The 26,353-nt window shown below is 43.0% G+C and overlaps 1 protein-coding gene across 5 annotated transcripts in view; it reads right to left on the bottom strand.

Moving 5' to 3' along the window:
- The window catches only part of ACMSD (aminocarboxymuconate semialdehyde decarboxylase), an 81,387-nt gene that overhangs the window by 54,578 nt on the left and 456 nt on the right, over positions 1-26,353 (bottom strand). For 3 of the 5 annotated variants that reach the window (XM_057550790.1, XM_057550789.1, XM_057550788.1), the window contains exons 2-5: positions 19,786-19,830; positions 8,119-8,215; positions 4,203-4,252; positions 2,606-2,842 (exon numbers count right to left, since the gene is read on the bottom strand). In XM_057550790.1, coding sequence (XP_057406773.1) covers positions 2,606-2,842; positions 4,203-4,252; positions 8,119-8,215; positions 19,786-19,830 — 429 coding nt within the window. The remainder of the gene's footprint in view (positions 1-2,605; positions 2,843-4,202; positions 4,253-8,118; positions 8,216-19,785; positions 19,831-26,353) is intronic. The other 2 variants (XM_057550792.1, XM_057550791.1) reach the window with 2 other exon arrangements.

Genomic DNA, 26,353 nt, shown 5'->3' with positions numbered 1-26,353 from the left:
GCTTTCTGAGCCCCTCAGTAATTCATAAAGCCGATTCCAATGAATACTAAAATGACCTACAGCTGAAGGCTTGCTCAGACTGTGCTGAAACAATTTGGATGCACAAGTAAATAAATCCTCTTTCAGAGCTCATTAAAGTTTCTAGAAAACATTCACTGGACCAGTTCAGCCACTGCAGCCAATAATCTTCTGGGAGTTTGATATTTAGAGGAACATTAAATCTTTCAGGTCATTAGGAGGCAATTTAACAGGCAGTCCCCCAACTGGTGGGCAGTGTCCACAGATACAAACATGGAATGCATTCTGCATGTAGTCAGGACTCAATAAATATTAAATGAATAAATGATCAGTGATTATATTGCCTGATGAGTCTACCAACATCTACTTAATTCATTATTGAAGATTTTGCATTTACAATGAAAATAACAGAAAATGATACTATTATAATTCTAGGAGGGAAGTAAATTTAAAAAAAATGCAATTGAGTAAAGAATTATGCATCTTGAATCCTGGAATTAAGGAAAGCAGATTTATGTACAGAAAGAACAGAAGGTAGAGAGGACCATGGGACTGTGGACACTTCTGTTGGATATTTCAGAAATGGATGGCACTGTGTTTTTGAAAATCTATCTCATTATGCAATATTTCAAATATAGAAAGTTATAAACAACTAAAATGAACACCCATATATTTACCATCTAGTTTCATCAAATGTTAACATTTTGATGGTATTATTTTTGTTGCATATTTTTATTATACTACATTTAAAAAATATATGCCTTAAAAAGTATCTTAATTGTGGGTTGGTTAAATAAAACATATCCATATATTGGAATATTATGCAGTTATTTTAAAATCATGCATTGAGAGAATTTTCACTTAGGTTGGAAATTCTCAATTAGGATACAAAATCACATGTATAGGGGCTTCCCTGGTGGCACAGTGATTAAGAATCTGCCTGCCAATGCAGGGGACACAGGTTCGAGCCCTGGTCCCGGAAGATCCCACATGCCGCAGAGCAACTAAGCCCGTGCGCCACAACTACTGAGCCTGCACTCTAGAGCCCGCGAGCCACAACTACTGAGCCCATGTGCCACAACTACTGAAGCCCACGTGCCTAGAGCCCGTGCTCCGCAACAAGGGAAGCCACCGCAATGAGAAGCCCGCGCACCACAACGAGGAGTAGCCCCTGCTCGCTGCAACTAGAGAAAAGCCCGCACACAGCATCAAAGACCCAATGCAGCCAAAAATTTAAAAAATACATAAAATAAAAATAAATAAATAAAAACATTATTAAAAAGTCACATGTATAGTGTAATTCCAATTTCATTAAAATATAAAATTTGCAGATGTATGCAAATAAAAAGATAAATGAAATGTACTATTAACAGTGTTTACTCATCTTTGGGTGGCAGAATTATGGGTTCTTTTTGTTTTCCTATTTATTTATTTAAAGTATAGTTCAGGGCTTCCCTGGTGGCGCAGGGGTTGAGAATCTGCCTGCCAATGCAGGGGACATGGGTTCGAGCCCTGGTCTGGGAAGATCCCACATGCCGCAGAGCAACTAGGTCAGTGTGCCACAATTACTGAGCCTGCGCTCCGCAACAAGAGAGGCCGCGATAATGAGAGGCCCGCGCACCGTGATGAAGAGTGGCCCACACTTGCCACAACTAGAGAAAGCCCTCACACAGAAACGAAGACCCAACACAGCCAAAAATAAATAAATAAATAAATAAATAAAAATTAAAAAAAAAAATCCAAGCTTTAAAAAAAAAAAATTATAGTTCATTTACAATATTGTGTTAGTTTCAGGTGTACAGCATAGTGATTTGGTTTGTTTGTTTTTTGCAGATTATATTCCATTATAGGTTATTACAAGATATTGGGTATAATTCCCTGTGCTATACAGTAAATCCTTGATGCTTGTTTATTTTATGTATAGCTGTTTTCCTCTTTAAACTTTTGTATTTTCCACAGGTTCTTCCAAATTACTTCATAATTTTGAAAAATGATAAGAATTTTTTTCCAAAGCAAAAACAAATACTTTGGGGTATGTCATTAACCTGATTCTTTTGCACAGTGGTTGTGATGAGGGTAGTATTTTGGCTTCCAAATGAAACTTTTTTTTTTCCAGTTTACATAACCTCTTTATTTAAAAAAATTTTTTTTAAATTTTTAGTTTATATTGGAGCGCAGTTGATTAACAATGTTGTGTTAGTTTCAGGTGTACGGCAAAGTGATTCAGTTGAGCATATACATGTATCTATTCTTTTTCAAATTCTTTTCCCATTTAGGTTATTACAGAATATTGAACAGAGTTCCCTGTGCTACACAGTAGGTCCTTGTTGGTTATCTATTTTATTCCAAATGAAACTTTAAAAGGAGAGCAAGGGAGCTAGAAAGAAGAGAGATTTCACTGAGTTAACTTAGGGCTGACCTGGGAAGCATTTCCACTTGTCCCTCTTCTAGTAGGATGGCCCGCTTATTTGGGGGGGCTCTTTCCACATTTCCCCCTACATCTAGCATGTCATCAGGCATCTCTCCCACCCAGGGACACCCAGCACAGCGCCCGGCCACGCTCCGAGAGTGAGCGCCACGTACTCACCGCGTACACTGGGAAGAGTTCCTGGGCGTTCAGGTCCCACTCGTTGATGTGGGAGCCAATCTGAACCCCCGGAAAGCCCAGCTCCTTCACACAGCGCTCCAACTCCTTGACTGCCAGCTCAGGGGCCTGCATGGGCAATGTCCCCAGACCCACAAACCTCCTCGGGTGGCTCGCAACGGTGGCAGCTAGGTCATTGTTTAGAAGCTGGCACAGCTCTAAAGTGTCCTGAGGTTTGGCCTGGTGGAGACAGGTAAGGGAAAGCACATGGTTCAAAACTTACTTCTTTAGATGTTTACTCTGATCGACACCTCCTCGGGGTTCAGTCATTTGTCACTCTCAGTGGCTTTACCCCTCAGAAAGCTGAAGCACAGCCTGAGTTAGGCCTTGGCCACAAGAGACCCAGAAGCCAGTCATTGCCAAGGCAAAGAAAACTGCTAGCATATTGCTGATTAATTGGAAAAACTGAGGCTGTAATCAGAAGGGCCTGGAATCCTACACTAGACATGGAATGAGGGTGGGCCACCCCACCAACTGCAGACAAGAGTCTGCAGGGCTGCACACCTAGGCATCCCCCCTCCCAACCCCAGGAGCTGGGCCTGGTGAGTGCCGGATTTCAGGACACCTCCTTGTCACGCCTCCTTGGAGGATGCCGGGCTGCTTATGGACCTCTCCTGTCCCTGTCTGTCCTTCTCCCTGTCCTTCCTGTTGGCAGTGACACTCAAGAGTAACCTCTCCGCCACTGCTATCTTTCAACATCATTCCACCCCACTGCTAAGAATTTGGTATTCGCCTGCAATCCCAGTTGCCCAGTCAGAATAGCACCCAGTCTGGTAAATTCAGGTATCTCGAGGTCTTAGGGGATTTTTATTTTAAGTAGTGAATCTCATGATAGGAACAGGTAAGGATTGAATCACTAATACTAGAATTATGAGCACAGGTGGAGGAAGTAAGTGTGAGCAGGTGGTATTTCCATTGCTCATTAAATCACAACACGTGTGAATGTTTATTTGGTTGAGAGGGTACTTAGTGCACCCCCAGCTATGTACAAAAATGTGCTTCCACAGGCTTGCCATCATGCCTGAAACTTTTAGCACTCAAGACTTAATCATTTGGGGAAAGGCATCCAACTCTAGGAATCCTGTTTTGAATTGTATATTTCCATGGGAGAAGCAACATATTAGGCCATTATTATCACTTCCACCGCCTCAAAATCATTATCACTTTTGAATAAGCTGGCTTGTCAATTACCGAGCCAGGCACGGCAGGAATGAGTCAGCAGACAGGTCAGTTCTCATGGCGATTAAGGTTGGGTCTAGAACCGTGCTGTCCAGTGGAAATGCAATTCGAGTCATATAGCAACCTGCAGCCATTGGCTACCATACTGGACCATGCAGGTCTAGAGCAAGGACATGACTAGGAAGACAGGCCTGGGAGGGGACGGTGCGGTGTGAGAAGCTGAGGGGCCCTGCTGATCTCTAAAGGGGTGGGGAGTTGGGTGGGCAATGTTCGAGACTTGAAGCATCTGTCTACTTGCTAGGGAACTGGACGTGAGTGAGCCTTCGCCCACCAAGGAGATGGATTGAGGTTTCACACTCACCCAGTAGCTAAACATGACGGGAACCGTGGAAAGGGCTTGCACGGTCACTCCTAGACACAGACACAAAGGCAAAGCTAATGAGAAGAATGGCCCGGGCACTCCTACATTTCCCAGGGCCGAGGAGCCCAGCAAGTCTCCGTCCCACCTTCCTTCCTCTCTCCCCTCCCTCGCTGCTCCTCCCTGCCTCCCTTCTCGCAGGGTCTCTGTCCCAAGTTTCCCTCATCCCTCAGCGTCAGTTCTAAGGAGAGGAGTAAAGGCTGGACAGAGTGAGATCATTCAAGAAAAACTAAAAAACAATTTTTCAAAGGTTTTTTCCAACCCTCCTTCCTGTGAAGTTTTATTTAAGCAAGACATTTCCCAATCAATTTTTTTAAGGCTTTTCATCTTAGGTCATGCGTGACAGAGTGTATTTCTCAGGCACCTTCCACGCCCCTTTAATTCATCTCCTAAGTGAGCATGGGTAGAGTCCCACTGTCTGGAATGCCCAGAATGAGACCCTGAGTGTGGTTCCAGAATCCAGCATCCAGGATGCCTAGAATCTCTTATCTTCACACTCCTGGAGCCAGGTTATCAGGAGAGATGTTGCCAAAGCAATGGTGGCTCCTCTCTCCCTCAAGCCCACGTCCAACCCAACAGCGAGTCCTGTTAGCTCTACTCCAGTTCCTTTCATGTGCTCACCTCTCCCCATGCCCTGCCACTGCCTGGTCCAAGCCACCAGTATCTCCTACGTGGACCACTGCAGAAGCTTCTGAGCTGGTCTCCGACTACCACTCTTGTCCTCTTACAGTTTGTTCTATACTTGGAAGCCAGGGTAAGGGTTAAAACTTAGATCAAGTCACTCCCTTGCTCAAAACTTCCAAGCACTTTTCATCACATTCAGAGTAAAATCCAAACTTGAACATGGTCTATAAGGCTCCGTCTCTCCTGGGGGCTCACGTTGAGCTCCATAGGCCTCCTGCCTGTTCTTTGGGGGTGCTTTCCTGCCCCAGGACACTTGCACTGCTGTTCCATCTGCCTGGAATGCCCTCCTTATGGCTCATCACAGGACGAGCTCCTTTTTACCCCAAGGTCTCCGTTCAAATGTCAGATCCTCAGAGAGACCTTCCCCAACTCTATCCACTCTCTATCCCATTGTTCTGTTCCTTTCCTTTTCTGATAACTTATTACAGTCTGTCATGACTGTGGTGGTTTATCCTGTGCCGTGCCCTACTTGAATTTCAACACCACATGAACCTGACTGTCCATGTTCTATCCTTAACATACCCAATATATGAATAAATAAATCATTGTTTAGAGAGGACTAGACACTACAGCGTTTGATTAGAGAGCATTGTTAAACATTGTCACAGATGTGGTTTGTATTCAGTGATTAGTGTACAACAGATAAACACCGTTCAATTGTAAAATCTTTACATTTACACAAATGCTTTTGCTTACATTACTGTATTTAATTTTATAGATTAGATCACATGGCCTGAAAGTGGTGGGACGAGGCAGCTGTCCAGCCTTGCACCTTCTGATACCCCAGTGGCCATCACTTGTCACCATATTTTATATTAACATAGTAAATTGCATTATTTATGTGTTGGTTGATTTGGATACATGTTCTTTGGTTTCTGGGAATCAAGAGGGGAAAAAAACAAGTCTAACCCAATTAGAGCTGATTTTTTTTAAAGTGTTGTTTAACAGTTTGGCAATAGCACGGTGTTCCCCAGACTCACCTGCTGAGTAAAATGGGCAGAGGCTGGTGGGGTGGAGGGAAGAGAACATTGTAAAAACAAGTTCCTAGGCCCTCCTTTGGGAACTGTGACTCAGTGGATGGACCCTGAAAAAAAGTTTTAATAAACACCCCAGGCAATCCTCATCCTGAGGGAGGCTTGGGAAAAGCTCCCTTGGGAAAAGTGATGGAATGAGAAAGACAGTCCTAGGTACAATTCTAGCTCTGCCATTTACTGCTGTGTGATCCCAAGCAAATCACTTCACCTCCTAATACCCCTCAGGTGGCACTAGGTACAACAATGCCTGCCACATAGAGATGTGATGAAGTAAACCAGGGACTGCAATTATATTTTTCTCCCTGTGAAGATGGCATGGCTTGCTGGAACCTTCTGTGCTGTGCCTTCATCATTTTCTTACCTCGGCAGAGGCAAGAAACAAGTAGGATACACTTGTTAAGCACTTGAGTCCAGACTGTCTGGATTCAAATCTCGGCTTTGCCCCCTGCAAGTTGTGCGATCTTGGACAAATTGCTTAACCTCTGTTCCTCAGTTTCTTCATCTGTAAAATGGGCATAATAATAGGTGCCACCTACAATTGTTGTTATAGGAATTGAGTTAATACACATCAGGTGCTGAGGTACCTGGCACAAAGAAAAATGCTTAGTAAGGGTTAGACTTGACTGTCCTCTTAAGGATAGCTGTGGAATGAAACACACAGCAAAAACCAAAGGAGACACTCTTCACCTAAACTGCATTCGTGAGCAATGGTTCTGACACCAGTCATCTGAGTCTCCTTTCCACTAGTTTTCTCCTTGAGAGGTGGGAGCTGCTTGTGCTTCACATTTAGAGTAAGACCTTGGTCTTTGCTGTCAGTCTGAGAAGCTGTTCTCTCTCAGTGCCCCTACCACCCCCATTCTAGTACAGGGGCATATATACTATGTTCTATGGAATGGTCTACAGAAGTGCTTCAGGCTTTCCACAAAGTTCCATTTGAATGCAATTTAGATGTACTTTTAATTATTTAAAAAAATCTAGACAGCAATATCTAGCCTAAAGTAGCTATACCAAATTCTAACATGCCAGAGACCACCTCCTTATTTGGGGCTGATATCTATTAACTTGTTTTATGCAGACCTTGGAATAAAATGTCTCCTGCCATCTCTGTGTGTATCTTTGAACTTCTTATACATTTGTCCTTGGTTAGGAAGGTGGTAGTTCTAAAGGGCTCTTTTATTTGTATGTATGAATTGTTTGTTTTCTGGATTAAATCTAGACCACTGATGTCAAAATTTAGGCCTGACAGTGTTGCCGTGGGGAGCTCCCCATCACAGTCTCTGGGCAGAGCCCACGCGTGTCCTGAAGGCTGGGTTCTCTTGTTGGAGCATGCTCTCCTTGGTGGCACGGTCAACCAGGTAGTAACAAGAGAAAGCACAATGCGGCTGTCATGCCACATTTTTATTTTACTATTTTATTATGTTTTATTTTATTTTATTTTATCTTATCCCCTACCCATCATACCATATTTTAGATAGGCTTTCATAATTCTTTTAAATTATGGGGATTTGTTTGATTTTAAAATATGGGATGAGGAATGCAAGCAGTTCTTAGAAATTGTTAGTGACTCAGCTTGGAAACAAAAATTTCCTAATTCTCCCCTTTCAAATTTCTGGATTGGTTTCATGGTAGAGTATTCTGAGATTACATGATTAACTTTTTTTGTAAACTGCTCCCGTTTCCACCCCTTACGTGTCAGTGGGGACATTCTGTGTACTGTGCACCAAAAGAAACTACAGAAAGAAATCGGATCCTGAATCTGACTAACCAGGCACTTGGCATCCTTAATCTGTGAACTCTTATTTTTACTGTTTTAATTGGCTCTATAATAAGTAAATACTATGCATTTGAACTTTAAATTTTTTTACATAATGAAATACCACTTTTATCTTTTGGATAATACAGCATTCTACTTTAAAACAGGGTATACCTAATTTCAAAAAATTTTAAATCCACACTCTAAGAACATAATTGTGGAAGGTACCATCCCTCCCCCAGTGAAGCTGGAACAGCCTGGCCTGGAGGAGAAAACGAGATCAGAAGCTGCCATCACATAAATCACCTAACGTGGTCAACAGACTTCAGCGGTAGACATGCCTCTTACATCAGATGCAAACATTGGTAGTGTTTCTCATTGGAAGTACCTGTTTGGTCCATTTCTCTAAGGCGAACTTCTGGGTCCCAGCAGTTCTCCTGAACCACTCTGAAGACCTTCCCATCTTTCAGCATCTTTGCTTCTCCCTAAGTCAGAAAACTCACATCAGCGAAAGGTGACCTAAGCTTACCTAGATTAATCCTTCCTTGTATGCTTTGGAATGTGGTTCTCCCCTAACCTTTTTAGGGTTTTTTTACTTAATCCTCGAAGAGGTAGAAATCTGTTTATTTAACAGAACTCAACGTTTTGTCCTTGTGCCTTAATATTGGCTTGGATTTGAAGGGGTGTGCTCTGTGGGTGTCAGTGGCTGGACACAGAGAGAACAAGGTCATGGTCATGGCCTTTTGGGACTACGCAACTTGAGGATTGTGTAGGTCACCTTGCCAGAACCTCTGGCTCCAAGACCCAAGAGGATGGCCCAGCATCTGGAAAACTCTAGATTCATAACATTTTAGAATTGAAAGGACCTCTGAGATAGACCATCTAGTCCTACCCTCTTGTTTTATAGAGAAGCAACAGATGGATAATGAGAGTAAATAATTTCTCTAGCAAAGCAGGGCCCGCTGATGTCAACACCTGCAGGAGGAGGCAGGCCATGCAGTGAATCAGTCTAGCAGCACATATGAAATTTGGTTCTGAGCTGCTACCTCTACTAGACATCGTGCCTGTCTTGTACACTACCTTTTAATACTCAGTGCCGGGGTGGGGAGGTGCAAACTAAGTGGCTGTGTGGAGCATAGCAGCGGCCTCTAAATTGGGCCTCCTGTTGCTGATCCCTAAAGAAAAGGGAAAAGTTCTGATCCAGGTCCCTGAAATCATACTGCTAAGGTTCAAATCCCTATTCTGCCACTTACTGTGTGACCATGGGCAAGTTAAACAACGTCTCTGAGCCTCAGTTTTCTCAGTTTTTTTTAAATAAAATTTATAAAACAAATATTTATGTAGCACCTAAGGTGGGCAATATACTTTCTCTGACTGATGTAAAACTTTAAGGATATATAGTTGAGGAAAAAAGACAAGTTAGTAATCTACCACCAAAAAATTAGGTCATAAACATGGAGATTGGAAAGACTGTGAGAAAAGGAAGAAATTAAGGCACAGATTCCCATCCACAGAGACAAAGAAAAGAGTACTTGAGTTGGCTGAGCAGAGGTTCCATAAGCCAAAGGTTATTATTATTTTTTTTTGGTAGATATTAGTATTTTATTATTATTATTTTAAAATTTATTGATGTATAGTTTGGTTTTTTTTGGTTTGTTTTTTTTTTTTGGCTGCACCGTGTGGCGTGTGGGATCTTAGTTCCCTGACCGGGGATTGAACCCGTGCCCCTTGCATTTGGAAGCACAGAGTCTCAACCACAGGACCACCAGCGGAGTCCCCTATTGATGTATAGTTGATTTACAATGTTGTGTTAATCTCTACTGTACAGCAAAGTGATTCAGTTATATATACATTCCTTTTCATATTCTTTTCCATTATGGTTTATCACAGGATATTGAGTATAGTTCCCTGTGCTATAAAGTAGGACCTTGTTGTTTATCCATCCTATACGTAATAGTTTGCATCTACTAATCCCAAACTCCCAATCCATCATCCTTCTCCCCCCCTCCCCTTGGCAATCACAAGTCTGTTCTCTCTGTCTGTGTGTCTGTTTCTGTTTTGTAGACAAGTTCATTTCTGTCATATTTTAAATCCTACATATAAGTGATATCATATGATATTTGTCTTTCTCTCTCTGACTTACTTCACTTAGTATGATAATCTCTAGGTCCATCCATGTTGCTGCAAATGACATTATTTCATTCAGATGTTATTATTATTATGCTCTGCAGTGATGTTGAATTTGGAACATCTGAATATCTTTCTCTCTCTGTTATTTAAATTTGAAGTATCCGTGCTGGACTCCTTGGATTTCCTGGAGGATTTGGCATAACCGGGGCACAGCCTTCTTCGCTCGACCAGGCTTAGTTGGAGTGACAGGTCAGTGATTGCTTTTGGGAGGAAAGAAGATTCTTGGTTCTTCAGTTACCCTGCCTTCATTGCAGCCTCTTCAGCTCCATGAGGAGGTATTGCTTCCAGCTTACCACCCAGCATACAAGGCACTCATACATTGGATTTGGACTTCTTTTGGCCCAGAGAACAAGACGGGTGGGACAGAGTCATGGTCAGAGTTGATAATGACCACTTACTTTTAATCATTTTGGCAGATGGCACAGATTAGTTCAAACTCGTCCCATTTAACCATGGCTCCATGGTCTCTTCTGCTTTGTGACATCAAATATCTGTGGAGTCTCAGACTCTGTCCTGCTAGCTGTTCTGTCTAGAAACTTCTGAGTTTTGGCTCATTTTTAAGATAGTTATAATAATATGACTTACCTTAGAGGGATCTTGTGAGCATGAAATGGGATAATCTTTATAAAGCACTTAGTAGAGTGTCTGACACATGTTGAGTGTTAGTTATTCTTAGTATTAGTTATTAATGATGTATGGCTAATTAGAGACTGGGCTGTCTCCTGACATTCCCCTGCTTTAAGGACACATGACCTCTGGTGGTGCTTCAGAGCCTCAAGATTACCCTTGGGCCCTACGTGATGTCCGTGTAAGCATGTGGTGATCAAAGGCCTTGAGTTGTGCTTGATGGAGTTCTCTGCCCTCCTCCTCTTCCTCTTGGCTTGCACTCAGGTCTTGCTACACCTTCCTTCTTTATCCTTCTGATCCAAGGACTAGACCTTCCCCATCTCCTTCATGGAGGAGGCCGACCACGTTTCACCTTTAAGCGTGGCAGCCTGTGCACATCTCCCAAGCATGAGCAAGCCCTCACATCCATGTTTTCATTGCTCACAGACTGGGGAATAGGTCAATGAGCAAGTGACTTGTGTAACTATGACAGGTATCTACACCCAGGCAGAGCCGAGTCTCTGAGATCAGGACATCAGGATTGATTTGCCTCAGTTCTGATTCTTTGCTGACAGTGACAGCATCTGAACCACCTTCCTGGATTGGGGACTCTCCTGCAAGAGTACTGGTAGAGGTAGGGCCCAGCCTCCCTCTACTAAAACCCAAATACTTGCTCTCCTTGTCCCAAACGTGACTGATCAATGCTTGGTTGTGAATCAAAATCAAGTGATGCAAAAAGACAAGAACAGTTGAGTTTATGCTGCCAGTATTGATTCCAGCAGTGGCCATGAGCTATGTCCATTGCCAGTGGTGCTGGTGGCAGTGTCCTAACCGGGCTGTACCTGTGGCATGGCCTTGGCCGTGGCTTCAGTCACCTGCACATTTGAGTGTGGTTCCCTAAGCATTTTGTAATTCTTGAGGGGCTTAAAATACTTTCAACAAATTCCTTTTCTGCTTAAACTAACCATTCTTTGTTTCTTTTGTTTGTAAGCAAGAGTGCTGATACTGACTGCACAAATAGAATATAGAAACACATCTTTTTATTTGGTGAAGAAGGGAGTGGAGAGGGGTGATGGTAAAAGAGAAAAAGTTGAGAAACAAACTTTCATTTGGCAATTAGAAGTATTTTCTTTTGCTTCTTACTAGGAAAGCTTATTTACCATAAAATACCCAGTGTAGCAGTGTGCTGAAGAGCATGGTCTCTGCATTTCAATAGACAGGGGCTTAAATCTCATTAAATTACTTACTAACAGTATAACTGGCTAAGTTACAGCCCTTCTGAGTTTAACCTTCACTTTTTCTATCTGTAAAATGTGGACCATTTTATTTGTCATGCTTGTAGCCACCCAGCATCCTTGGAACACTTCCTATATGTGAAGATATTTTCACATTACGGTTCCCCCTTCCTGAGGGGGAATTCAGAATTCACTTTCCCAGCTCCCCTTGTAGCAGGGGCGCTGGCATGTGCTCTAGGCTCTGCCAATCAGAAGCCCCCATGTGTGACTTTGATTTGGAAGTGGGCCCTGTGAGGAGGCAGGGACTCTGCAGAATCCAGAGTCTTTTAGTAAGGGTGTTGCCTGAGGTGTCAGACATGGCTGGAGTGCTGAAGCTGCAGTGCTTTGGTCTCCAATCTCAGCATCGTCAACATGAGCTTCCTGTCTGCGACCAGGAGTGGCAGCGCTCACAACCTTGCTAGAACAGGTCCCCGGCCAGGTATTGGGCATTGTTTCTGTTAGCACAGCCTCTGAGCTTGATCTCTGGCCCTCCCAGAAAGTCTGTGAGCTGCTTCTCTAATTAAACTAGCTAGAGTGGATTCTGTTGTTTGCAACTAAGAACACAGAATGATACAGAAGATTCAATAATAGAATGTTTGTAAAGAACTTAGTACAGTCCAGAGAGCTTGCTTAATGAATGATGGCCAGATTTTGTTTTTGTTTTTTGTTTTGAATTTTATTTAATTTATTTTTTTATACAGCAGGTTCTTATTAGTTTTCTATTTTATACATATTACTGTCTATATGTCAATCCCAGTCTCCCAATTCATCACACCACCACCCCCACCCGCCGCTGCTTTCCCCCCTAGGTGTCCATATGTTTGTTCTCTATATCTGCGTCTCAATTTCTGCCCTGCAAACCAGTTCATCTGTACCATTTTTCTAGGTTCCACATATATGCGTTAATATACGATATTTGCTTTTCTCTTTCTCACTTACTTCACTCTGTATGACAGTCTCTAGATTCATCCAATGGCCAGATTTTACCATATACTATCAATGGCAAGGGAGGAAATTGGGTTTCTCTGGGAGGTGCACAAGTAAGTTTTGGTTTCAGACAAAGCAGAACATGTTAAAGCAGAAATGGATCATTTCTTTAGTTCAACTCTTGCATTTACCATTGAGTCCATGAGATGCGGTGGTATAGAGCTTAGCTGCTAGAGAGCACTTAGTGGTATAGAACTGGGAAAAGAATCCAGGTTCATGAAGCCATTTTCCACCCTGTCAGGCTGATATTTGGTAATTGGTGTAATTATTTAGTAAGCAAATGTTAATTACTATAATTTCCTAAGGAGTCCATTCTTTTTGGGGGGTTGCCCTAATTATGTTGCAGGAGAATCAGACTTACTAAACTTTTCCCTCCACACCCTTTATGCTGGATCCATGGTAAGGCAAATGAATGACAGCAGCTGTCAGGGGAGCTCTTTCTCAGTGAAAATTACCACAGGGCAGCTGTGCCCCAATAGGCTCCCAGTTCTCTTTGCTTTTTCAACCAGAATTTTGGGACCTGACAGTTATTGTAGAGAATCAATTCTTGATCCCTCTCACGTGATATTTAGGAACCCAGGATCCCTGCAGGGATATAAATGGGCCTCAGAAGTCAGCACTTGCTGCTAGGGGAGGGACTGGGGGGTCTCTTAGGTTCTGTTTTTAACATTGATCCCAACATCAACCAAGACTTTAAACTTAATAATCAAGTAATTGGAGCAAGCTGCTCTAAATTATTCAACTCAGAAACAAATTCTGTTTTTTTATAAACGCTTGAAAGAAAACCAAGGGTTTTTTTTTGTTATTTTTATTTTAATTAAAGAATTCTCCAACCATCCATCACCACCCAGATAACTCATTTCAAATATACCTCTAATGTTTTTTAAGCCAGAGCAGCATGGGGTAGTAGAAGTCATGATAACTACAGCCGTCAGGAAACCTGGATCCTATGTGTAAATCACTTACCCTTAAAGTCCTGCTTTATTTCCAGGGAAGCCCACTTCCAATGACTGACTGCCACGGAGACGTAAAGGCCCCTCTTCTTTGCCCTCACCCCCCAACTTGGGACAACTCTGGAGGTTAGCTTTAGAGCTTCTTGTAGGGTCAGCTGAGGCCTCCACTGAGACTACATCACAGCTCAACATTGCCCTCTGTTTTATCCTGTTTCCTTCTTTTCCCTTTCAGTGATGTCCATTCTAAGAGCACTTCCTGATTAACCTTCTGCATGCTCATCTCCATTCTCAGAGTCTGATTCCCAAGGAACTTCACCTCTGACACTTCCGATTCTTAAGTTCTAGTTCTAACACTATCTGCAAATGAGTTCAAATATGGCTGGTATTTCAAATGTCTGGTATTGCGTATCATTAAAAATATATTTTATGGAATTAACCATATGATACAGCAATCCCACTCCTGGGCATATATCCGGACAAAACTGTAATTCAAAAAGATACATGCATCCCTATGTTCATAGCAACGCTATTCACAATAGCCAAGACATGGAAACAACCTAATGTTCATTGACAGATGAATGCATAAATAAGATGTGGTATATATATACAAAGGAATACTACTCAGCCATAAAAAAGAATGAAATAATGCCATTTGCAGCAACATGGATGCAACTAGAGATTGTCCTACTAAGTGAAGTAAGTCAGGCAGAGAAAGACAAATACCATATGATACCACTTATCTGTGGAATCTAAAATATGACACAAATGAACCTATCTACAAAGCAGAAACAGACTCACAGACATAGAGATCAAACTTGTGGTTTCTAAGGGGGAGGGGAGGTGGGGGAGGGATAGACTTGGAGTTTGGGGTTAGTAGATGCAAACTATTACACACAGAATGGATAGACAACAAGGAAAAAACTAGCACAGAGGGGGAAAAAGAAACAATGTATTTGAAAATTCAGTATTTTATGTCAGATTCCATTCTCCTCCCCCTGCCCCCAGTCCCCACTCAGGCTCTCCCTCTAGACCATGCAAGCTGCCAGGCTGGTTGGGCTTGAGGTACGAAGGTGGCAGAAATGGCCCAGACACTGTCACCAGGAAGCAGCCTCTGTCCCACATGACGAGGTTCTGAAGGACAGCTTCACAGAGGCTCTATCACAACCACCTCCAGCTCTATTCACTCAGCCTAATGCTCTCTCCCCCAGATCTGCTTGTCCTCCTGGCTTGGCTGCTTCTGTCCTTTGATATCAGCATTATCTTTCTCATCCCTCTGAGACTACATCATTTTCTCACTTCCCTCGGCTTGACTTGTCACCATCCCGTCCATTTCCCAATGCCGTTAATTCTATCTCCAGAATAGACGCTGCAAGGGTCCACTTCTCTCCATCTCCACTGCTCCAGCTCTGGTCCAAGCCCCATCCTCTCTCACCTGAACGACTGCTCCAGCCTCCAGCCTCCAGCCTCATCTCTTGCTGCTTTCACTCTTGCTCCCCTCCAACCCAGTCTCCACAAAGCAGCCAAGTAAACTTAAAACCCTAAATCAGATCTCACTACCTCCGCCACTTAAAACTCATGAATCGATTCTCGTTGCCCTGAAGGTAAAACCCAAACTCCTTAACCTGGCCGAAGACCCTTCATCATCCAGCCCCTGCCTGCCTCCACAGCTTCATCCCACGCCTACACCGTTATAAGGAGGCTCTTGATTAACTCTTTTCAGAATATTCTAAGTCTGCTGTTTGTTTTCTGTTTGGAACCTGATTGACTTAGCTAAAAAATATGTACGTAAACATATTAAATAATACTATGTCCTTTTTAATAGGTGCGTGTATGTATAAGTAAAATCATAGGAAGAGGTCTGGAAAGATACCCAGCAAACTGTTAATAGGAATTATTTTTGAGGATGGGGAGGGCTGATCCAAGGGAACTGTAGCTTTATCTTCAATAGCTTAAATTTAAAAAGGAGAATTTATTTGACAGCCTTATTTTTTTTAAGTACCTTAAATCAAGAAAGGTTTCATTTGATTTTGTCCTTTTTTGTATGAATGTTATATTTGCATTGCAAATGGGACTCTTTCTCAGTTCATGTAGTTAGTTAATTCATATAATAAATGCATGTAAAAAGAGAAAAATAAATAAAAAATAAAAAGGAGAATTTATTCAGATTCTACTTATGCAATGGAAAGTTAAGCTTAAAAATAAAAACATGAAATGAGGATATTGGACTAGATGAATGGCTTTCAATCGATTTTGGCTGCGACCCCACATGAAAAAATATATTTTCCATTGTGACCCACTACATCTGTATATATCTATCGGGGTTGGCCAAAAAGTTCGTTCGGGTAAGATGTTCCGGAAGAAGACGAACGACCTTTTTGGCCAACCCAAGATTTATACAGATACAAACTGAGACAAAAGTTTGATGAAACAACACTTACTCTTACCATGAACAATACATTCTGCTCTTTTCTTTTGTGGTCTATTTTATTTTTAAAGCTGTCCTAACCCACTGAATTGATATTATGACTCACTGTTGGGTTGCAGCCCATATTTTCAAACACTGGGCTAGATGCTCCCTAGCCCTACAGCCCTATGATTCTTTATCTTCATGAGAATTGCCCCCTGCCTTGGCCTTCCCACCCCCTTGAATTCCCTTACTATTTATTGTCTCTTTTGCTCAGCACAAAATTGTCACTGTCTGTATGTTCTTTATTCATTTGAGTGTCTTCCTGGCTCCGCAGTGAGAGGGAAATCTTTTTTTTTTTTTTAATTAATTAATTAATTAATTTATGGCTGTGCTGGGTCTTCGTTTCTGTGCGAGGGCTTTCTCCAGTTGCGGCAAGCGGGGGCCACTCTTCATCGCGGTGTGCGGGCCTCTCACCATCGCGGCCTCTCTTGTTGCGGAGCACAGGCTCCCGACGCGCAGGCTCGGTAATTGTGGCTCACGGGCCTAGTCGCTCCGCGGCATGTGGGATCTTCCCAGACCAGGGCTCGAACCCGTGTCCCCTGCATTGGCAGGCAGACTCTCAACCACTGCGCCACCAGGGAAGCCCAGAAATCATTTTTTAGAGCAGGAACCTGATGATTGAAGGTCACACAGAATAGTGTGTCTGAAAATGCTAAGTGTGATGGAAATGGCGTGTGTGTGTCTTTGTATTTCAAGGGCCTGAAGAACACTCAGTCGATGTTTCTCGATGCTGCTGACCCGTGGCTTTGAACTAGGCCCTGTGTCTGGCCTCCTCTGAACACTGTTGGGTGTTCCTGCCGTCAGCACTCAATTGTGCCGCCACCCCATGCGGCTCCTGGGAGGAGGCCGTACATATTTTTATGAATCTTCAACCAAAGTATAAATATTCAACCCAAGGACAAATGTTGTTTTTCAGTTCTGAACAAGGCTTTACCATGGCAAACAAATACCCCTCGGTTCATTCCAAAAGCATTGAAAAACCAAAGGTTAAGAAGAGAAACAAATAGGGCAGACCAGAGAAGTGTATTGGAAAGACCTTTCAGAAAACAGGAATCTCTGAGGTAAATCATTCATGGGGGACAGAAAAGATTTGTTCACCAAAGGGATTCAGGAGAATGAAAAGAAATTTCAACCCCAAAGTGCTGGATTCTCTCATGGCTCTTAGCTGAATTTGCATATTTGTATATATTTGCGTGTTGTTTTCCAGTGACTGTGATCCCTGACCACTGTAATTAGGTAAATACCGATTTGGTTCTGTTTTGGTTTGCTTTGTTTTGTTTTTGAAACAGAGGAAAGGAAAGTGTCACTGTTTTGTTTTATAAGACTACTGTTATATCCAGTTTTGCTGGAAATATCAGGTAATAGATTTGACTGGAAATATTTTCATTCTTAGATTTCTTTTTGTTTGTTCTGGGGTTCTTTTTTTGAGATTTACTGTTAAGTTTTTGCAGTCTCTTTGACACAGAAACAAGATGAAATGAAGGCCATTCAAATCCAGTGTCAAGGTTACAAACTGCAGCCTGGGACAGGGAGTTAAAAAAAAAAAAAAAAAAATACAGGCTGTCCATCCCTGCACTCGGGGCTTCCTAGCGGCCTTGTCGTCATCTCCACTCAGCTTGTCTTCTCTTTTGGGGAGACTTGAGGCCAGCTTAGATCATCAGCTCCCAGGCTAGGAACTGGCACTTTTCATGGGAGAAGTGCAGCCCAGTGTCTAAATTGGCACTTAGTGGGTGGCCTTTGATGAAGGTGAAAATGGGCTGCTCCAGAGATTCTGATGTTTAAAAAACTCTTTAATGATTTCCCACTGCCTTCAGGATCAAGTACAAAGGCCTAAGCCCATCCTCCAAGGCCCCATCTGATGAGGCTTCTGCCTACCTCTCCAGCTTCTTCCCACCACTTTGTGCCCCAAACTCTTACCTGCCTCTACCCATCCTCCACAGATCAGACAAGGTGACCTTTTTCAGCCGCTAAGACCCTCCAAAGAATTTGCATTACACTGAGAATAAAACCCGGCCTCCTTAGCACGTGCTGCAAGTCCCTCCATGATCTGGCCCCTGCCTACCTGGTTTCCTTCCATCTCCCCCTTTCACCACATCTCAGCCAAACTGCCCCCCTTCCTGTTCCTTGAACACAGCTCTTCCTCATATGGCGGGCTTTGCAACTGCTATTCCCTCAGCCAGGGATGCTCTTCCGGGCTTTTCCTTCTCATCCTCCAAGTCTTTGCTAGCTTCCTGACCAGCCAGCCCAGATGCATCTCCCCAGTCATTCCCTGTTTCAGCACTGTTTTTTATTTCATTCTCTGAAGTGATCACGTTTGTTTGTCTCCCCCCAGAACTTGAGCACCGTGGGGGCAGGGAGTATGTCTGTCTTTTTCACCAGCATATTCTGCGTGTCTAGACTGGTGGGCCTGGCATCAAATAGGTGTCAATAAAAATCAGTGAGTGAGTGAGTGAATAGAGCCAGTGGTTTTCAAACTTGAGTAAGCACAGAACCACCTGGAGGCTTGTCAAAACTCAGATTGCTGGCCCTATCCTCAGCATTCCTGATTTGGTAGGTCTGAGGTGAGGCCCAAGAATTTGCCTTTCTCCCAGGTTCCCAGGTGAAATTGAACTTGCTGGTCCACAGACCACACTTTGAGAAATGCTGGTACCAACCCGTGCCAAATGCTTGAGTTCTAGGCTTACGTATGTTTGATATCTCCAGGCCTTTGCTCCCTGTCTTTGCTTTCTAGTTTCCTTTATTCCTTGGGCAAGCCTTCACCTCTGCTTCCAGACCCAGGATGAGCATCACTTCTTCCAGGAGGCCTTCTCCAGTCCTTGGTGCCCAAGTCTACATCCTCCAGTACCTGGTGCAAAAGCTGTCCTCACCTCATCACAGTGCATTGAGTTACCCCTGCACGTGGTCTTCCCACACCACCAGTCCTCCAGGGCCTGCCTTAGTCATGTCTGTGCTCCACTGGGAGCTCGGGGGCGGGGGGTTCCCCATGCACTCCACGAGGGCATGTGATGCCTCTGAAAATGAAGTCGGACCTGACCTCTGTGCAGCTCTAGATTTGCAGCTCTCTCTCAGGCTTTGTTATTGGCTGAATGCTTTGCCCCAAGCCTTCTTCCTCTCGCTCTTTCCTCTGACCAAACTCAACCCTTTCTAACAGTGGCTTCTTCTCCCTTTTGCCTCCAGTGTTTAATTTCTCAGCCTGTGCGCAAACCTAAACTGTTCCATTTATTTGGTCAGCTGTAATATAATGTCATAACTGTGGAGAGGGCCAGGTCGCTTCCTTGACACAGAGCAATGCTAAAATTGGTTCTAGGGCCAAAAAAAAAAAAAAAAAAAGAGAGGGAGAGAGAGACATTTCTTAATGGCTTGTCCAATTCCAATTTTATCTTCCTAAATGCTGTTCTTTGACGTTATCCCCATTTTTGCAAATAATTTTGAGAAACCTCAGTGCTGTCCCCTTGCCTACTATAAAGTCAATTGGAGGGCAGAAGAGTTGGGGGTTCCTAGAGGCCCGCCTGCTGGAAGGTTTCAGACTCAAGAGGTCTGTGGGTCTGAGGCACGCTCGTGCTTTGGGAGAAACTCACCTTGCCGTGGTGTTGGAGCTGCACCCAGCCTCCGTAACCGAATCTCTGTGGGGGAGAGGAAGCACAGTTAGACTGAAAGGCCAAAGCAGAGAGGACTGCAATAAAGGCACACCCCTGGGACAGAGCATCCCAAGCTCTATCCTTTCAAGCAACACTTTCCCATTTTTCCCCACGCCCATGACCACTTATTCAATATTGATATTCAAATCAATGTTTTTCCTGAAATGTATTTATTCAGGAAGAAAACTCTCTATCATAGAAGTGCTAGTTTTACCTTTTCTCCTAATGCAGGTTGTAATTTTTAAATAAGGATGCACATTAAAAAATATTTGTGTACCACCTAAAATCCTTTCCAGGCCACTAGGAGTACAGACCGTAGGGACCACTCTTCAGGAAATTCCATCTTAGAACATTAACCCTGTTCTTCAAACTGTGGTATGCAATCCGTGAGTAGATCATGAAATCAGTTTAGTGGTTAATGACCCAGATGTTCTAAAAACATGAAATAGTACGTGTAACAGATAAGGTTGGTGTCCTGCCCGTATTCCTTCCCTGAAGTGTTTCTGTGCACACCAGCCCTCCTTCAACTAAAAGCACTCGCATTTCTTTGACAAGATTTTCCCTTTTGCCATTGGCGTCAACTTTGATTAGGCCCTTCTAGAAGATCAGAAGTACCAAGAAATTAGTGGTGCTAATTTCCACCCCCCAAATCCCTCAATCAACGACTGAGGGCATTTGTATATAAACTGCACACACTGGTTTCCTCACCTCCTCGGGCAGGATGACTCTGAGGTGAGGCACACGTTCTGCACTTTCACTGGCTGCCTTGCTTTCCCTGCCTCATTTCCCTGCTCTACTGGTGTTTCCTGGCATCACCTCCAGAGTAAACTGTTTGCATTTGAATCCGTATCTCAGGGTCTGCTTCTTGGAAAACCCAAGCTAAGATAGTAAAGCAATGGAATGGAATGGAATGAAATAGGATAGGATAGGATAGCATAGCATAGCATAGCATAGAACAAATATATTAGAATGCCTTCTGTGTAGTATTCATTTCATGAAACTCTTGTTTCCATTATAGATATAAATGTTTGTACTGAGTCACAGTATGAAATATATTTCTTCTTGGGGGTCATGAATAAAAATATTTGAAAGACTGTGAACATAGGCATATATGACTCATGTAACTATAGGTTTTAAAATCTCATTCTGTTCATTCATTCATTCATTTGTCGAACCTTCATGGAGTCCCACCATGACCAGCCTTTCTAGGGCAGAGAAAATAGAAGTGAAGGACAGTTGCAGCCTGTGTGGAGCACAGTCTTGAGAGGGCGAGGCCGGGGTGGGTGGGTAATTGAAGAGCCTTACTGCGTGTGAGGCACGCTGTGATAGAGTGACATACAGGTTCCCCGGGAGGAGGGGGGGAGGGTACTGACGCACAACGTGGGCCAGGCGGTGTCATGGGAGGGAGGCTGGAAAGGTAATCTGGGGTCAGATTGGAGAGGTGCTTCCAGTGTTCAGCATTTCCACGCTCCAGAGCAATGGCTCTCAAAGTGTGAAGTTGGGGGGAGGGCGTGGAGGCCGGAGACCACGATGTAAAGGGCTCATGGGCAGCTCTTGTCAGCAACAATGGGTAGAGTTAGTGAAGCTAAATATTGCACAACTCCTCGCTTGTTGTGGTTGGATGAGACCATGTGACCATGGTTTGGCTGTCATGTCACGGTACAGGGACGTTGTCTTGAGGGGGCCAGGTCTCGGCAGATCCCTCTTCCTGGCTTCCCTCTCACCTGCAGACTCAGAGGGGAGGTCTGGGCCTGCAGCACAGGGGTGTTTGTGTGTCTCTATGTCCATCCCTGCATTCTGCCCCAGTAGACTTAAGATTTGGTCAGTTCTTTACCAGCCTTGTTCTACCTGGGCAGAAGGTCTGTTCTTGAATTCCAGCTCCAAATTGTCACGTTAGCTCTGGAAGTCCACCTGCCTCCTCCCAGGTGACACTGGAGGACCTGGCTTAGTAGGCTGGTCACTCAAGGGAACCTGTCCATCAGGGACCCCAGTTTCTCCTCCCGGCACCCAATTTCTCCTTTGTCGGTGCCCTCCCACCCCTTCATGCATTCAGTACCCTTGTGCTTTTCCTCTCTCTTCTCCTGGATAAAGCTGCCCAGAGTGCATGTCGGGGGAAGGGGTGGAATGGCCTCAATCAGTTACACTTTAGAGTAAACCAAAATGCTCTCTCGAACCGGAAATTTACCATTGAAATCTTACTTTACTGTAAAAAGAAGGGTTTTATTTCCTTCTTTCCTTCCCGCCTTCTTTCTTTCCTTCCTTCCTTTCTCTGTTCCTTCCTTCCTCACTTTCTTTCTTTCTTTTTCTTAATTCCCTATGGAATGTTAACCCATAAGTTAGCTGGTGAGAGAAGTATTGCCCTGGGGAAGGGCAGAGAGGCAGGAAGGGGCAGAACGGAGGGATCTGGTCACACACAACAGTCCGCTTACAAGGTACTTTCTTGGAGTAACTTAACATCTTGAAGCCATTGTTTTCTTATGTGTGAAATGAGGCTCACCGCAGTCGTGGTGACATAAGGTTTTATGGGAATGACTGAAACAATTTGGACAAAGCTATGGACACCAGACCTGGCTTATAGAAAGGGCTTCATCAATGCTAACCATGATAATGGTGGTGACAGTGGTGGAAGCAGAGGCGGTGGTGGCAGTAGTGGTGATGATGATGGGGATGACGGTGGTAGGGATGGTGGCGATAGTAATGGTAGTGGTGGAGGCTATGACGTGGTAGTGGTGATAGTTGTGGTAGTGAGTTTGGTGGTAGTGGTGGTACCAATGATGGTGACGGTAGTGGTGGCAGGCAGTAATGGCAGTGGGGGTGGCATGGCGGTGACAGCCTCTTCCATCCTGAGGTCGTGAAATAAGGTATACGCTGGGAGCAGACACTAAGGAGCGCTGTGAAGGAAGGAGCCCTTTGTCACTCTGTGTTCCTCCCTTCCCTGTCTTGGAAAGCACTTGGAACACTTTGGAACACCTTGTACTTGCCCTGAGCCTTTACAAAGACCTAACCTATTTGGGCCAACTTTATTCTGCTCCAAATTTGGCCTCCACACAATCCCCAGGCTCTCATCCTAGGTTGAACCAAGCCTGGGGTCCGAAATTTTTGACCCTCGGAGTAGTTTTTGCCAGAGCGTATACCAGGAGGCGTTTACCATCTGAAAATGTTTGACAGTGACTGGTGTCCCATAGGCATTTATGGGCATGACAAATAAAACAACATATTAAAAATTCAAGGGAATTCAGTTCTATCTACATGAGTTGTGTTTCTGAAATGGGTATATGTGAATCAGATGTTGATGAGCTGAATGACATTTTTAATGTCTTGGGGACCTCACACTCATGAGGTGAATAATGAACCTCCTGGGTGATGAAACCAGATATCTGTTTCCTCAGAGGAGTTGTTTAAAAGTCAAGTTATGTCTGGGATTTTGTCTCCTAAAACCTTACAGCGATCAAGTGCAATTAAATCATCACTAATCAAAGAAGATGTAAATAAATAATTTTTTACTAAAGGCTGGAATTTTGGGACCCCATTTAAAATTAGAAGAATCTTTGCAAGCCCTACTATCGGACACATAGTAGGTGGGCAGTGAAGTCTTGCTGAAGGAAAAAGCTGAAACCTTATTAGCATCCTTGTTGTTATGAATAATCTCATTGTGGATCAATCTGAAACAACTTTCACCCTGGTTTCTTGGGCCAGAGTGTGGGTCCTGATTCATCAGGAACAATGTAATCAAGTGCACCCTGAATCTACTCTCTTTCTACCTCAGGTAGATTTTCCCCCCTAAGGATCTTAACTCTAACTCTGACTACAATCATTATTAGCAAGTGAAAATGAAGAAATTTCTCAAATCCAAGTCCTCTGTAATCATTAGTTAATCACCAACCCAGGCGTGTTGATTCTGCTTTTCTATTTCTTCACTGCATAAGGAGGTCAAGGTTTTTGAAGTGTGTCTATTAATATTTAACAAGAAAAGGCAGGTTTGAAAAGAGATATCAGTTCTTCCGAAGGGGCTTCATCTTCCAAAATAAAACTAGGACTGGCTTATTCTTTTCATTTTTTTTTATTGGGAAGTTTGAAAAAATGGTGAGAAAAGATCGGAGATTGATGTTTTGAAATAATATTTTACCTACTAAGAAACGATCTGAAGACAAAGGAAATTCTGCTAGAAGTATTGAACTCTATGAACACCGAGGACTATCTGCTATCCACTAATGTCACTTTAATACTCTGATCATATAGACTGGAAATAAGGAAATAGAGAGAGAGAGAAGGAATCCAGCACCATTTAGATGTATTTTTATTTATCTCCCTCTTCCCAGTTTGAAAACACAAACTATTTTCTGCGAATTGTTTCATCACTGACTTGCCTGCAGTCCAACGGAAACTTCCAGCGCATAGCAGACCACATTGCTTGACCTGCTGTGAGGAAGCCCTCATTGGGTTTATGTGAGTGTGGAGAGTTGGGGAGCGGGCTGGTGTCTAGCAGAGGGAAGCAGGGACATCCGCCCCATGATGTGCTCCTGGGCAGCTCTCGGAAGGTAGGTGTGGGTGTAGAGCTATGGAGGGGCCACCATAGCTCCACAAAGCTCTGGGATTCTAGGCTCATTTCTGAGTCTCAGGGGCCTCATTTGTCCAGCAGGGCTAATGATAGAAATCCTATCTGAAACTCACAAGATTTTATGTGAATCAAATTACATGTATATATTGCTCTCTGGAAGTGTAAGAGTATTATGATTATTATTACTACCATCAGCAGCAGCAGCAGCATCAAGTATATCAGTTATCGAAACAAAAACAGACTCACAGACATAGAGAACAGGCTTGTGGTTGCCAAGGGGGAGGGGAGGTAGGGAAGGGAAGGATTGGGAGTATGGGATTAGCAGAGGCGAACTATTATATATAGGGTGGATAAACAACAAGGTCCTACTGTATAGCACAGGGAACTATGTTCAATATCCTGTGACAAACCATAATGGAAAAGAATATGAAAAAGAATATATATATATTATATATATATATACTCAGTTATATACATATAACTGAGTCACTTTGCTGTACAGAAGAAATTAGCACAACATTGTAAATCAACTATACTTCAATAAAATTTTTTTTAAAAAGTATATCAGTTATCTGCTTGCAGGGTGTGAGACTGCTTGATAAAAGCCTGGTTTATGGGTACAAAATGCCCCTCCCCTCTTTTCAGGAATAATTAGAAGATAGGAGGGCATAACTAGAAGATAGGAGGCATAACTAGAAGATAGGAAGGCATAACTAGAAGATAAGTAGGCATAACTAGAAGATAAGAAGACATAACATAAAAAGCCAGCAAAATTTGCGCATGGGGAATCTCCAGGGCACACAGCTGTGGCTATAGCCTCCCCATGCTCTGTATCCCTGAGCTTCTGGAGCAGTTTTTTTTTTTTTTTTGGAGCAGTTTTAACAATGCCTTCAGGGCCCTGCATTAGGTGGGACGGCTAGAAATTGTCAGCTCTTGGTGACCAGTTCTCAGCTCAAAGTGGAGGCAGGCTTGGGAGGTAGGGTTATGGCACAGGATACTAGGTAGAATGTTTTGGGTATTCATCACTAGCATTGTGAAGTGGTGTCTACACTTTAATAAAATATGATGAGGATGACAGCATTCAGAACAGCAAGTTCCCATGTAGGCACTTAGGCTCCTTTTGGAGGGGTTAGTTTGATAGGGTCAGTTCTTACCATGAACTATAATAGGAAAACCTTTCAAAGATGGTTTAGCATCACTTGTATTTTCTGATCTACAATGTCCACTGTCCATCTTACCTAAAATACCAGTGGACAAAGAAACACTTAAGATGACCATTCTTCCAAGAGACAACTATGAGAAGAAAATCGTTTCATCTACCTGCACAATGAAACAGTGAACCACATTTTAATTAGAGTTTGGGTTCATTCATTTTTCCTCACTTGGGATAAAAAAGATGAAACACTATGAGTAGTGTATAAGTACTAGAGAAGGCTGAAGATTGGGTAAAATCTGATACTTAGCCCGAACAAAACTCAAACCAATTTTAAATTTCTTTCATTTTCCCCACCTTCCTGTTTTAGTATTCATTTAAAAGTTCTTAATGACAAAAGGAAATTTCCATCTTTTGAGAAACACAGTGAAGAGTCTTGAGAGACATTCATTGTGCAAACGTTTCATGTCATTTCCTCTAGTTTTTTTTTTTTGATGTTCCAACTCTGTACTTCATAACAAGGATTTACAGCTTAAAGAACATCAAAAAGGAATGGTTTCAGACAGTGTCTTAATATAGACTAAAAAAAAATTCCACAGAGCTATCATTTAGTGCTTCTAAAACTTATTTTAAACATTTTAGAAATGAGATATGTTTTAGAAGTAATGAGAACCTATCACATTCTGTTTTTTAATAGTCTCTTACTTGAAACTGTAATTGTCACCTATCTCCCCAGCAGCTGAATATGTGACTTAAATGGAAGTAAAACTGCTTGACTTATATTGTCCAGAAGTTTT

The sequence above is a fragment of the Balaenoptera acutorostrata genome, chromosome 8, assembly GCF_949987535.1.
Source record: "Balaenoptera acutorostrata chromosome 8, mBalAcu1.1, whole genome shotgun sequence".
Taxonomy (NCBI): domain Eukaryota; kingdom Metazoa; phylum Chordata; class Mammalia; order Artiodactyla; family Balaenopteridae; genus Balaenoptera; species Balaenoptera acutorostrata.
This window is presented reverse-complemented; position numbering and strand designations above follow the sequence as displayed.